At 47.6% G+C, this 14826-nt stretch overlaps 3 protein-coding genes across 3 annotated transcripts; 2 read left to right on the top strand and 1 right to left on the bottom strand.

The window, feature by feature from the left end:
• Window positions 1-1359: 1359 nt before the first annotated feature.
• On the bottom strand, window positions 1360-2028 carry LOC143890636 (uncharacterized). Its single transcript, XM_077395334.1, has one exon. It carries the CDS (start codon window positions 2026-2028, stop codon window positions 1360-1362), a length of 669 nt encoding a protein of 222 aa, XP_077251449.1.
• A 4043-nt stretch (window positions 2029-6071) lies between these two features.
• Window positions 6072-7413, top strand: CHLM (magnesium-protoporphyrin IX methyltransferase). Its single transcript, XM_077393916.1, has one exon. The coding sequence runs from the start codon at window positions 6111-6113 to the stop codon at window positions 7161-7163; it is 1053 nt and encodes a 350-aa protein (XP_077250031.1). The 5' UTR covers window positions 6072-6110; the 3' UTR covers window positions 7164-7413.
• A 2248-nt stretch (window positions 7414-9661) lies between these two features.
• On the top strand, window positions 9662-13524 carry LOC143889637 (uncharacterized). Its single transcript, XM_077393915.1, has one exon. The coding sequence runs from the start codon at window positions 11299-11301 to the stop codon at window positions 12730-12732; it is 1434 nt and encodes a 477-aa protein (XP_077250030.1). The 5' UTR covers window positions 9662-11298; the 3' UTR covers window positions 12733-13524.
• Window positions 13525-14826: the final 1302 nt, after the last annotated feature.

Here is a 14826-nt window from a genome sequence, read left to right as displayed (position 1 = left end):
GGGATTTCAGATCAAGTGGCCCACTAAATATGTGTGGAGCCCGCCCAAAGCAATTCAATTTTATTCTTCTGGGTCCGTATTTAAAAGTATTGAAATCGAGCGGGAAAAATTTGTGGGCCACCAATTAAGCAATATGGAGGCAATTTGAAAGGGTGTGATCTATTTATATTAAGGCCTGTTAGTTGAGTGGTTCGGATCACCGAAAGGGACTTATTAAGGGGTACAAGTTAATCGATATAGTGGCTTAATTGAATGAATGGTGTGGATTACACCAAGGCGCCAGCGCTCTCATGATAGAAATAAATTATCGTCCAGCCATTATGGGCATTCTTATTGATGGTAACAAAATCCAATGTCTGTGTACATTGCCTTGCATCGGATGGATGGCATGCATGCACACTAAAATAGCAACAGTGCTTGTCTCTAACATTTAAATAGCCACTTGCTATTTTTCTTATGGAAGCATGGGGGTAAGAAAAGCCAAAACGGCAATTTCTTTCTATATCACAGATGAGATGAGATCGCATATTGTATTCTTTTTTTTTTTGGAAGACAACACAGAAGCCACGTATGGCTTGAATGAAAGGTTTGTGCTGTTAAAACGTGGGGTCCACTGTGTATATTTCTCAAAAAAAGGAAAAAATTTAAAGACCTTTATACAAAGTGGAGTTCAGCTGAAACTTGGGAAGGGGATCCATTTGGGATTTTCCTTCTAGTTCTAGCATGGTGATCAAATTAGCAATGGGGAACACTAGACATGTGGCCTACTATTATTACTAGCATGAGATCACATCTTGGATTTTTTTTGGATCCAAAGATGGAATTTGGATGTAAGGATGGAAGAACAGAATCGGCAATTGATGGGAATTGACTAATTGGCAAAGATGGAAGTTGGGTTGTCTTTATAGAAAGAAGTTTATAATGGGAATTGACTGATTAGCATGGGAAGACGTTTTTTTTTGTGGGATTTGATTGGCATTATTGGAGGCAATGAAGAATAAGAAGGTGGGGGATGATTTGATGTTGGAGGAGGATATATCTCACTCTCTCTCAATTTTCTGGGCGGAACTTTTTCCTCACAACGATTCTCCCCTATAGCCCTCTCGGTCTCACTCTCTTATTGAAGATCATCTCCGACATATCTCTCGGATCCTTCCCCCCCTCTCGAACCATCACTCTCGATCTCTCATTCTCTCTTTGTCTCTCTCATTCACATCCTCAAAAAATAAAAAAAGAACGAAAAACAACAGAGTATCATATCCTCTGTTTTTCCTCTCTCGAGCATTCTCTCCCTCTGCTTCTCTCTCTCGATCTCACCATCCCTCTATATCACTCTCATCCTCTCTATCTCTCTCACTCTTAAATTCTCAATCCCTCCCTCTCGTCGATGCTGGGGTGGGACAGTATCTCAGTGAGCTCGGTACCGAAGTCATGGGTTTCTTCCGAGGCCATTTTCGACAGAGCGTCTGCTCGATTGTTCATGTCTCGCGGTACCTGGAGAACCTCAACTTCCCCCATTCTCTGCAGTTTCACTTTCACCTTCTGGAGGTATCTCTTCATTCTGGGGCCCTTGGCCTCGTATGCCCCGTTCACTTGGTTGGCGACCAGCTGAGAATCACTATAGACTTTCAACTTTCCTGCGCTGAGCTCTGCGGCTAAGCTTAGTCCTGCCAATAAGGCCTCGTATTCAGCCTCGTTGTTGGAGGCTGTGAAATCTAGTCGGAGGGCGTACTCTACCGTAAATCCGTCGGGGCCGTGGAGGACCACCCCCACCCCGTGCCCTGTTTTACCCGCCGATCCATCCACGTGCAGGGTCCATTGAATCTCGTCGCTTTGTTCCGTTGAGTCGGGCCCCATGTCTTCGCGAGTCATTTGCTCGATGGGGCCCCTGGTCTCTTCTATTATTGTTGGTTCTGTGGCGGGGACTGTGGATTCCACTATGAAATCGGCGAGGGCCTGGGATTTGATGGCCGGCCTCGGTCGGACCTGTATGTCGAATTCTCCCAACTCGACGGCCCAGCTTACCATTCTGCCCGAGGTCTCTAGTTTTTAGAGAATCTTCCTGAGGGGCTGGTCAGTCAAGAGTATTATGGGATGGGCCTAGAAGTAGGGGCGGAGTTTCCGGGCAGGCGTTGATGACCGCGAGGGCGAATTTTTCTATCTTCAAGTATCGAGTTTCCGCCCCGTGCAGGGTCTTGCTCACATAGTACACCGGGTGCTCTTTTTTGTCGCTCTTTTTGGCCAATACCGCGCTTACCGCCATAGGGCTGATGGCCAGGTACAAAAATAGTTCTTCCCCGGGCTCGGGCTTGGCCAGTACGGGCAGTGTTTGGAGGTACTGCTTCAAGGCGTCGAAGGCTTCTTGGCAGGCCGGGGTCCACTCAAATTCTCGTATGTTTTTTAGCTGCTTGAAGAAGGGCTGACATTTTTCCGCTGACTTGGCCGCTGACTTGGGCATGAAACGGCTGAGGGCGGTGACTCGTCCCGCGAGTCGCTGTACCTCTACCGCTGTGGCTGGGGGTTCCATGTCCAGGATGGCCTGGGTTTTTTCGAGGTTCGCCTCGATGCCTCTCTGGCTAACCATGAATCGTAAGAACTTCCCGGAAGTCACCCCGAAAGCGCACTTTGCGGGGTTCAGTTTCATCCGAGCTCATCGCAAGGTGTCAAAGGTCTCTTGGAGGTCGGAGATGTGTTTGGAGGCTTCCAAGATTTTTACCAGCATGTCGTCGACATAAACCTCCACGTTTCTCCCGATCTGTTCTCGGAACAGCTTGTTCACGAGTCGCTGGTAGGTGGCCCCCGCGTTTTGCAACCCGAAGGGCATGATAGTGTAACAGTAGACGCCTTGATCGGTGATGAACGCAGTTTCTGGGATGTCTGGCTCGTGCATTTTCACCTGATTGTAGCCGGAGAAGGCATCTAGGAAGGTGAGGAGCTCGTGTCCGGATGTGGCGTCGATGAGCTGGTCTATGCGCGGGAGAGGGTAAGGATCCTTTGGGCAGGCTCGATTTAAGTCCGTAAAGTCTATCCAGCCCCGCTAGCCTCCGCCGGTTTTCTTGATCATGACCACGTTGGACAGCCACTCGGGGTACCAGATATCTCTGATAAATCCGGCTTGTAGTAGTTTTTCCACTTCGGCTTTTATTTGAGTTTGGCGCTCTACCGCGAAGTTCCTCTTTTTCTGCCGGACGGGTTTGAGGGTCGGGTTCACGTTTAACTTGTGAACAGCCAGTTCCCTGGGTATCCCGGGCATGTCCTGAGTGGACCATGCGAACACGTTCTTGTTGGCTCTGAGGAAGTTGATCATTTGGTCTCGTAAGGCGCCTCTTAGCAAGGAACTGATTCGGACCAGCTTTTCTACTTGATCTTAAGCTATAGGGATGGAGTCTAGCTCCTCGGCAGGCTCTCCTCTGATCGTTCGAGCCCGCTCCCGGGGGTCCTCGCCCCCAATCGTGAAGTTTTCGGCCGGGGCATTGCTTCATTTTAGGCTCGCCGCGTAGCATTGGCGTGCTATCATCTGCTACCCCCGGACTTCCCCTATCCCGGTTAGAGTGGGGAACTTCATTTTGAGGTGGGGGGTGGAGACTACCGCTCCCAAGTCTCTCAGGGCGGGGCATCCTATGATGGCGCTGTAGGTGAACGGTATGTCTACGACCATGAAGGTGGTCAAGATGGTCTTCTGGAGGGGGTATGTTCCGAAGGTTACGGGTAAGTCGATTTTGCCCTTGACCCTTACCGACGCTCCGGAGAACCCGTAGATGGAGTATTCCGCGGGTGCTAGTCTTTCTTCGCCTAGTTTCATTTCTTCAAAGGTGTCGAGATGCAGCACATTGACGGAGCTCCCTGTATCGACCAGAAATTTCCCTATATCGAAGTTTGCGACGATTAGTCTGACGACCAGAGCGTCGTCATGGGGGACTTGTAGTCCGTCGAGGTCTTCTGGGGAGAAAGTGATGACCTGATCTTTATGCGGGGGATCTGTCCGGGCCTTTTTGGAAGTCCTCCGGCCGCGGGCCCACCCGCGATGACGTTGATTTTTTCGATGACGGTAGGCGGTTGTTCGTGGGCCTGCGAGCGTTCAGTTGGTTCTTCTTTCTTGGGGCGCTGATGGCGGCGCGAGTCATGCCTGCTGCATGACCGGTGTCTGCTCCGGGAGCGATACCTGCTGGGGGATCGGTGTCGGCTATCGGATTGGTGTCAGCTGCTGGACCGGTGCTGGCTACCTGACCGACGCCTGCTACACGTCGGGCACCTATCTCTGGGCTCGCCGTCGTGGTGGGGGGCCTCGTGCGAGTTCTCGACAGGGTTCCGGAGATATTGATTTAGATGCCCCTCTTCGGCCAGCTTTTCTAACTGGAGCCGGAGGTGGAAACAATGGTCGGTCTCGTGGCCATGGTCCCCGTGAAAGTCGCAGAACTTTTTGATGGACCGCTTCTTTGGGTCCGTGGCCATTCTCATGGGGGGGTCAGGAGACCCTGATCTCTGATGGCGAGTAGGACATTGGAGAGGGGAGCCTTTAGGGGGGCACTTCTGAGCCTTTCAAAGACGGGGACGACGTTCTGGTTGGCTGGTCCTTCCTCGGGTCATGGCCTCAATACTCTTCGGCCATCATAGCCTTTTCTTTCCTCGGGGCCGGGTCGGCTCCGCTCTCGTGCGCAGGCTTCTTCCGCTCGTACGAACTTGTCAGCCTTGGATTCCAGTTCCTGCAGATCCCGGGGCGGCTTGAGGGTGAGGTGCAGTTTGAGATTCGGGTCGGTGGTGGCATGCTTCAGTGTTGCGACCGCTATTTGGACGTCCATGTTGGAAAGTTGGGCCAGTTCGGCGTTGAATTTCAACATGAAGTCTCTTAGGGTCTCGTCACCCCAATTTCTCGAGAGCGGTGAGTTTGGCTCCCGGGAACTGGAAGCGTGGGTTTACGCGTGTTGGGCCTGGCTCCTGGTCATCACCCCGATTTCTTGCTGTTAGGTGTGGATTCTCATCGCCATAGGGCGTTCAGTACTCGACGAGTCCCACGGATGGCGCCAATATGATGGCGTATGAATCCGGGTCTGCGATCGCGCGGTCGGTAGAGGGCCTCCGCGGGGTCTGCAATCACAAACAAAGGGGGTCAGGGGGTCCGGGGTGGGTCCCGGACGACCACTTCTACACCCAAGTCAGATCCTTCGACCAAACAATATAAATGACAGCAAGAAGGGGAGAGGGTTTTGGCCAGATTTACCAAGACCAAGGCACAGATTCTTTTCTGGGCGTGTGGGTGGATGGGTCAGAGGGGACTAACGAGGAGAGTGGGATTAAGTTCCCAGTCTCTTCTGTTGTTGTCTCGCCTCTTTTTTCCGGTTGTCTTTGCGGGAAGTAAAGAAAAAGATCCATCCTTCTCTTTTTCCCCTTGCTTTCCTTTTAAAGGGTGGTGCGCGGGCCTCCTCATTATTATGGAGAGAAAATCTTCCTTGGCGGGATTGGGCCGTCCCTCTGCCTGGACGGCGCGCATGGTTTTAGTAGGATAATCCCTTCCATAATTTGTGATGATGAGTTTTGGAAGACGAGAAGGTGGCACGTGTCGTGATTGTGCTGCCTTGCCGTTTCCCTACGCCTTTCTTCATGATGGCGAGACTCTGCTAGTGTATGGATGACACGTGGCGAGATTTGGGAGCGGCGCCGTATTTATGCCTCATCATGTAGTCCATTATCTTAGACATGGGATGTCCTTTTAGGATTTGACCAAAACCATATGGTTTTTCTCATAATGCCCTACAAGATCAACGGTCTTCATTTCCCATGCATGCTCCCTGCGATAAAATCCAATATCCAAACATTGCCTTCTATCATTGATAGTAAAAGTGACTTTCTTCCAAGTTGTTCTTGCCAAATTACAGCTGTGTATCATTTGTGTGGATAAGCCAAGTCCCATGAGTCTCTCCCCATTGGATGATCTAAATCATAAAAGCCTGGCATGCGAAATGAAAACAATATCTGAAAATCGGACGGTTTACATTGTTCATGTCGGAATTTTCCCGTCCTAACAAATATATGGTTCGGATCACTCGATACCCATGCTTACTTTAAGCCAAATGCTTCGTACAATATCAGAGGTCAGTGGGAACAAAAGTGATATGAGCACTCCTCACAATGGAAGTGCCATTTATCAAACAATATCGGGTTCAATACTCAGAATAGAGCCTGATAACGCAGTAGCAGGCGAAAACATGGCCTTCTCCACAACCTTATCCTCCCCCCTTTGCTTCAACAACAACAACTCCAACCCCAACCGCTCTTCCCCAAACTCTTCCCCTTCCAAATGCCGCACCCCAACCAAAACCCTAGCCCTCCCTCCTCTCTCCACCGCCACTGAGCTCTCTGATAGCACAGCCCTCGCCGTCCTCGGCGGTGGCTCGATCGCCGCCTTAGCCGCAGCGCTCTCCCTCGCAGACCCTGAAAAGAGGCGTCAACTCCAAGCAGAGGAAGTCGGAGGCGGAGACAAAGAAGTAGTCAAAGAATACTTCAACAATTCAGGGTTCCAACGTTGGAAAAAAATCTACGGTGACACAGACCAAGTAAACAAGGTTCAACTCGACATCCGTCTAGGCCACTCCAAAACAGTAGAAAACGTCCTAAAAATGCTCACAGAAGACCGCCCTCTTAAGGGCGTCACAGTCTGTGACGCGGGTTGTGGCACCGGGTGCCTCTCAATTCCCCTCGCGAAAGAAGGAGCAATAGTCTTTGCCACAGATATCTCAGCAGCAATGGTTTCAGAGGCAGAAAAACAGGCCAAGGAACAACTGTTGGGGAACGAATTAAACGAATTTGGGATGCCTAAATTTCAGGTTAGTGATTTGGAGAGTTTGGATGGGAAGTATGATACGGTGGTTTGTTTGGATGTGTTGATTCATTATCCGCAGAATAAAGCGGATGGGATGATCGGGCATTTGGCGTCTTTGGCGGAGAAGAGATTGATTTTGAGTTTTGCGCCAAAGACATTTTATTATGCTATATTGAAGAGGGTGGGAGAGCTTTTTCCGGGGCCTTCTAAGGCGACGAGGGCTTATTTACATGCGGAAGAGGATGTGGAGAGGGCGTTGGAGAAGGTTGGGTGGAGGATTCAGAAGAAGGGTTTTATTGCTACTCAGTTTTATTTCGCCAAACTGGTGGAGGCCGTCCCTGCTTGAGCAGAGGAAGAGGATATTTAAATTCGCAAAGGTGTGTTGTTTTGTAGTCCTCCTTTTGTATGTTTTCCCCTTCCAATTGGGATTCGAAGAGGTTTCTTGTATGTTAGTCTTCCTTGCCTGAGAGTTGTTGTAACCTAGTTTAATTTTCTTGTTAGCTCGTTCAAGTAAATTTTCAGAACATTTGCAAATGTGCGAGTGTATTACAGAAATACATCTTGAGAAACATGGATGAGGCCCTCTTCGTTTTGGATTTTGAGAATTGATTTTGAGTCTAGAACTGATTGTTTGGCTCAAAATTAAACACAATTTCTAATCCCGGCACACACAACGGATTTGTATCTCCACTCAAATCAACGAAATAAAAAAAAAAAAAACTGCAAATTGAGGATAATAATGTGGCTACAAGGTAGTGAATAGTACAAGATCAAGATTGCGCCGTTAACGACGGTGCGTTAATTTGTAGTTTGTGGAAAATTAGTGAGTAATTCTGCCCGGTTAGACTAATTTTTTATTCAGATGATATTTGCCTCATGTAATCTTTTCTGATATTGTTCCATCTTGCTACTAGCTGTTGACGCAAAAATCCGGACTAGAGCTTCTAAAAGGCAGATGCCGGAGGTCAGGTCCAGCTGGTGTGGACGACCTACGATTTGCAAACACGGAGAGTGCGTCAGAAGGCCCATAGTTTGGACTCCGGGTGCCCTTTGATGCTTAAGTCACACAGGGCACCAAACAATACGAACTGAGCAAGCTAGGTAGGAAGAGCTGAGGAACGGACTAAGTGATTTTGTTGTTGCGTACCTTAGAGTTGGTCCTTTTTATAGACTGGAGTCTTCAATAGCTTAGGAAACTTGTCGTTCTTGGAGCCTTTGTGATTGACAGACTTTCCTAAGAAATCGGTTTCAAGAGATATCCAGTCGCTAGCGAGATTTGCTTTAAGGACGGTTTTTTAGGGCTAGGGTTTCTAGAAAAGGTGCAGAATGACCTCCTTGCCCCCTGCCAATCTTCATCCGGGGGACCCAGATCTACAGTCCAAATCAATTGCCGATTTTTAATCGAGTACAATGCACCCAACTTCCTTGGGTTGTTTCGGGCGGAGGAACTAGTATTTCACATCAGTTTGGTCAGGCTAGCTTTCTAGGCTGATCTATCACCTCGGCTCATCGACCTTGATCGATGCTCGCTGTTAGGCAGAAAATCGGTAACAGGTACGGCAGTGACGTTAGAGCTGAGCTGGAGGACCCGAGGAGGAGACTGGAAGAAGTCGAGTTCAGCAGGATCGAAATGAAGGAGTTAAGTCCTGCACAAGGGCAAACGAGGTCAGAAGACCGACCCGGAGGCGTTACTCCGGACAGGCCCTTCGACACTCAGGTCAGTATGAGCAGGACTGCAGAGCTAGTTTTAAGAGTTTTTGGGAGAGAGGGTTATTACCCATTGGTTTGAGCTTTGAACCCCCTTTTATAGAGGGAAACTTGGTGACGTTGGATTACCCACCCCAGGACAGGTGTTGGCCTGTTATAGGCTTGAGTTCACCTACTCCAGGACAGGTGTCGGCCTGCTATAGGCTTGAGTTCACCTACTCCAGGACAAGTGTCGGCCCGCTATAGGCTTGAGTTCACCTACTCCTGGACAGGTGTCGGCCTGCTATAGGCTTGAGTTCACCTACTCCAGGACAGGTGTCGGCCTGCTATAGGCTGCTGTTTTTCATACCCCATCAGTTGCCCCCCAGTTTTCCAAGTCATTGTGGTGATTTGGGGAAGTGTGGTGAGTTACATTCCCTGATTGGGGGGAGCCCGTCCGGCGAAGCCGTTTGTCCGGCCTGTGGGATTAGTCCTTGAGAGGCCTTTTATAGAGGGAGACTTGGGGTGGTTGGATTACCTACCCCAGGACAGGTGTCGGCCCTTTTGTGGGTTTAGGTTTACCTACTCTTAGGTAATTACCGGATTACCCCTGGGCCGATGCTGGATTTGTGGTGGGCCCTTCTGAGGCCACGTGTCGCCGGGTAATTAGTTGTTGTTTTTCATACCCCATCAGCATTCATGTCCTTTTAGGTAAAACTGGTATGGGTATAAAACCCAATGAGGATTGGAATTGCAAAAAACTTTTTTTTTTCCTTACTAAGAACGAATTAGGGTTAGTTGGGAGTTTTCCAGAGAAACCTACTGATTGGTGGTAGGGTTGTTATTGAGAATTCAAGAAGCAGGTATTGCAGGTACCTAATTGTCTATCTTGTAATTCTTAATCATCTGTTTCACTTGCTCTAAGCAAGATAATGCCAATAGCAATCTAGTCTCTGTTCGACCATCAACAGAGCTTTATTTGAGTTTTATTACTGATGAATGAATTTCTGCATGTTTAAGCAATTTCAATGGTTTTCTTTTGGAGTTATTCTGCTAATTGTCTTTTGAATCATGGTCATGTGCTCGGGTGAATTTTACATTCATGAGTCTTATGCTACATCGTTACAAATGCCATTCGTTGGTCTTAAAGGAGTAGGGAAACTAGCTTGTTGTGTGGATAATTGAATTGAAGTCATTGGGCTTCAATCGGTTGATTTAGGCAACATATCCATATTAATAGCTAGCTGCAATGAGTTGGGCTCATATTTCACTTCAGGCCTCTTGACCATATCTTCTCTGTCATCACAAGATCGTTGGGATTGGGCTGAAGGAAATTCCATTCTGAATTTCCAGGGAGTGTCAATAGAGAAGGAACCATTACTTCTGGGGATTTTGTTTGTAGTGTATAGTCTTGAAACAGTTTGTAATGTGATGGGCTTTCACCGATTGGTACCTGATTCTTGAAACCCTTAACTGGCATGGTTATTGTATGACAAAATGTCAAAGTGAATACTATCAGAGCCAAATTTCAACCCGAGCCCAGAAACTTGCCCACTTGAGATTAAGGATTAGATTCCAATCACTTTCTCCATTCCTTGCCCAACTCAAGAACTTCATTTTTTCTATTTAGCTGCGTCAAGCTTGGTATCAGTGCAAGCTAGCTAAGCTCTTTAGCTCTGCTGATTTTGGGCAGTACAAGTTGCAATAATTTCAAACATAGGTTTCATATTGCACTATTGAAATGGCTCTGAGAAGAGGAACTGAAACTTCAGCTGAGGGTAATACAGTGAATGAACAACAAGAGGTTTCTTGGGCAGAATTAATGAGTATGCAGCGCCACCTGATGGAAAGAATGGAAAAACAGCAGGATCAGATCGATATCCTGGTTGAGCAGATGACAAGGCTTAACACTCATCGTGACCCTCCATCTTGAGAGCCTACAGAAGGGGCCCAAAGTTCTGATGAAGAGGCAGACGCGCCACACAGAATGCAGAGACAGCCTCCAGTGAGGCGAAATCAACATCCATTCCAACCGCCTCCACCATTTCATCATGCAACCCGAGAGAACTCACATTGGGAGTCAGGAATTAAGGTGGAAATCCCTGAATTCCTTGGAGGTTTGACCCAGAGGAGTTCATTGATTGGAGCAGCACTGTCGAGGAAATTCTAAACTTGAAGGGAGTCCCGGCAGACAAGCGGGTGCCACTTGTCACCATGAGGTTGTGAGGCCGGGCTGCGGCATGGTGGCAAGCCCTTAAGTACAAAAGAAACCAACTGGGGGAACTTCCTATAATAGAGTGGGAAGACATATGGCGAGAATGGGGAGAGAGTTTCTTCCTTTCTATTACCGGCAGACGATGTATAAAAGGCTACACAAGCTGAGCCAAGGCAACCGAACAGTTGCACAATACACCGAAGAATTTTATACGTTGGTAGCACGAAATCAGTTATAGGAGAATCAAGAACAGCTAGTAGCCAGGTATGTAAGCGGGCTGCAACCTTCCATCCACGATGAATTACAGATGCACCACTATGCAATTGTGCAGGGAGCACAAACCAAGGCCCAAATTCTAGAAGAAGCTCAGAAAAGGAGCATATCAGGCAGGTTTTCGTATGGAAGTAGTAGCGGGATGAGCCCTCGGTTACAACGCACTCCTACAACAGTCCCTCCACGCACCGCAACACCTCAAATTACTCCCCACAGACCAGTCACAAGGTCACTAACAGCAGCTCAATCCTCCCAACATAAAATTTAGCCAGGGTCACCAAATGTGAAGTGTTTTAGGTGTGGAACCATGGGACACTACTCTAACTCTTGTCCAAGGTTTCAGCAACACTTGTTGGCGTATGAACATGGTGAAGAAATGTGTGATGAGCAACCGCCTATGGAAGAGGGGCAGATTATGGAAGAGGAAAGTGAGTACATTTCAGCTAAGGATGTACTTGGGGAATGCCTTGTCACCTGCCGGTTATGCCTCACTCCAAAACCCGAAGAACATTGGCTCAGGCACAATATTTTCACTTGCAGGTGCTCTATCAACGGCAAGATTTGCAAATTAATCATTGATTCAGGAAGTTGTGAGAATGTGATCTCACAAGATGCTGCGCAAAGATTGAACCTTAATGTGGAAGCATACCCAACACCCTACAAGCTTGGATGGCTCAACCACGACAATGACGTATGGGTTACCAAGCGTTGTCTTGTCTCTTTTAGCATTGGGGAGAAGTATAAGGACAAAGTGTGGTGTGATCTTGTACCTATGGATGCATGTCATATATTACTTGGGAGGCCATGGCAATATGATAGAGGGATCGTTCACGATGGAAAAGCCAACACGTATACCTTCTACAAAGACAAGAGGAAGCTAGTCTTGGTGCCATCAAAAGGGGACAACAGTAAGCTCAACCAAGAAAAGAGGGTGTCTTGTCTCTCAAGGCAAGAATTCGAACAGGAGCTCCTTGGGACAGATCTAATTTTTGCCTTGATAACCAGCCCTATGGTCATGGATCATGAAGAACCTGACATTAAAACTTTGCCATCCCATGTGAAAAGGGTAGTGGAAGAGTACCGTGACGTATTTCCAGATGAATTGCCTCCTGGCCTTCCTCCTATGAGAGAAATACAACACCAAATTGATTTGATGCCGGAAGCAAACCTACCTAACAAAGCCCATTACAGGATGTCCCCAAAAGAACATGAAGAGCTGCGAAGGCAGGTGGAAGAATTGCTTGAAAAGGGGTATATTAGGGAGAGCTGTCCATGTGCAGTGCCGGCTTTGCTAGTGCCCAAGAAAGATGGTTCTTGGCGCATGTGTGTTGATAGTCGGGCCATCAACCGGATAACCATCAAGTATCGGTTTCCAATTCCTCGACTTGACGATATGTTGGACCAACTTAGCGGAGCAACAATATTTTCGAAGATCGACTTGAAAAGTGGCTATCATCAAATCCGAGTACGGCAAGGGGATGAATGGAGGACGGCCTTCAAAACACGAGAAGGATTATTCGAGTGGATGGTGATGCCATTTGGCCTTTCCAATGCACCTAGTACCTTCGTGAGAGTAATGAACCAGGTGCTTAGGCCATTCATAGGCCGGTCGGTGGTGGTTTACTTTGACGACATTCTCATTTGCAGCAAGGATGAGGAGGCACACTTACAACATCTTATGGAGGTTCTTGACACCCTAAGGAAGGAGAGACTATATGCAACTTTAAAAAATGTGTACTAGTGACAGAAAAACTGATTTTCTTAGGTTATGAGGTATCTGCAGAGGGGATAAAAACAGATGAGTCCAAGATTACAGCTGTAGTTGAGTGGCCACAACCAAAGAAGGTTCATGATGTTCGCTCATTTCATGGGTTGGCTAGTTTCTACCGACGATTCATTCGTGGGTTCAGCATAATCATGGCGCCTCTTACCGATTGCATGAAGAAGGTTAAGTTTGAGTGGACTTCACAAGACCAAAGAGCATTTGAAGATGTAAAAGCATGTCTTACTAGTGCACCAGTGTTAGCTCTACCAGATTTTAACAAGCTTTTTGAAGTGGACTGCGATGCTTCCAAAATTGGTATAGGTGCTGTCTTAAGTAAAGCCCATAGGCCGATTGGGTATTTTGGAGAAAAGTTGAGCGGAGGCAAACTAAATTACTCAACTTATGACTTGGAGCTCTTTGCAATAGTGAGAACTTTGCAACATTAGCGTCATTACCTTATCCACCATGAGTTTGTCCTATTTTCTGACAATGAGGCATTGAGATTCCTACAGGGGCAGCACAAACTCAACTCCGGCATGCAAAGTGGGTGTCTTATTTACAAGAATTTACTTTTTGCGTCAAGCACAAATCAGGAACTCAGAATAAGGTGGCTGATGCACTTAGCCGCCGATTCTTACTGTTAAATACTATGAGAATTGAGACTCTGGGCTTCGAAATGATAAAGGAGCACGTTAAAGAAGATGAATATTTTGGACCAATCTACAAATCTGTTGAGGAGGTCAGCAATACAGAATTTTTGTTCTTGGATGGGTTTCTTTTTAAGGGTAATTGTGTATTTGTCCCAGATACATCCTTGCAGCTGAAAATTATACAAGAGTCGCACAATAGAGGTCATTTTGGGAAGGACAAAACTCCCTGGCTAGTAAAAGAGAGCTTTTATTGGCCCAATATTGACAAGGGTGTGCAGAAATTTGTTCAAAGATTTCGTATTTGTCAACCACCCCAAGTCTCCCTCTATAAAAGGCCTCTCAAGGACTAATCCCACAGGCCGGACAAACGGCTTCGCTGGACGGGCTCCCCCCAATCAGGAATGTAACTCACCACACTTCCCCAAATCACCACAATGACTTGGAGAACTGGGGGGCAACTGATGGGGTATGAAAAACAGCAGCCTATAGCAGGCCGACACCTGTCCTGGAGTAGGTGAACTCAAGCCTATAGCGGGCCGACACCTGTCCTGGAGTAGGTGAACTCAAGCCTATAGCAGGCCGACACCTGTCCTGGAGTAGGTGAACTCAAGCCTATAACAGGCCGACACCTGTCCTGGGGTGGGTAATCCAACGTCACCAAGTTTCCCTCTATAAAAGGGGGTTCAAAGCTCAAACCAATGGGTAATAACCCTCTCTCCCAAAAACTCTTAAAACTAGCTCTGCACTCCTGCTCATACTGACTTGAGTGTCGAAGGGCCTGTCCAGAGTAACGCCTCCGGGTCGGTCTTCTGACCTCGTTTGCCCTTGTGCAGGACTTAGCTCCTTCATTTCGATCCCGCTGAACTCGACTTCTTCCAGTCTCCTCCTCGGGTCCTCCAGCTCAGCTCTAACGTCACTGCCGTACCTGTTACTGATTTTCAGCCTAACAGCGAGCATCGATCAAGGTCGATGAGCTGAGGTGATAGATCAGCCTAAAAAGCTAGCCTGACCGAACCGATGTGAAAGTAATTTGATCATGATTTTTTTTCTGTATCTTTTATGTTTCTGTCCTAAGCCAACCTGAACCCAATTCGTTCCAATCTGACCCAAACCCGTCTTGTGTTGGAAAATCAGGTTAGGTTAGGGTTGAGAGATTTAAAGGCATGTTGTGCTGGGGTTGACCCTTCTTGAACCGAGGCTTAGGTTGGGTCAGGTTAGGGTTGAGGTTTTGGGTACTTGGGTTGGGCTAGAATTGGCATCAACCCTACCCAACCCGGCCCGAGTAGCAACTCTCTACCCAAAGGTTTTGTTGTTGGAATATGCATTTTTAACCACTTAACATATATTATAGCATTTAGTGTTATCTTTTTCTTTTAGTAAGACTGAGTAGGACTAAGACAGAATATATGGAATGCAACTT

This window comes from Tasmannia lanceolata, unplaced genomic scaffold, assembly GCF_043159265.1.
Source record: "Tasmannia lanceolata isolate RefF3 unplaced genomic scaffold, GAP_Taslan_0.1 ptg000013l, whole genome shotgun sequence".
NCBI lineage: Eukaryota > Viridiplantae > Streptophyta > Magnoliopsida > Canellales > Winteraceae > Tasmannia > Tasmannia lanceolata.
The sequence above is the reverse complement of the archived record's forward strand: the minus strand, read 5'-3'. Positions and strand labels throughout refer to the sequence as shown.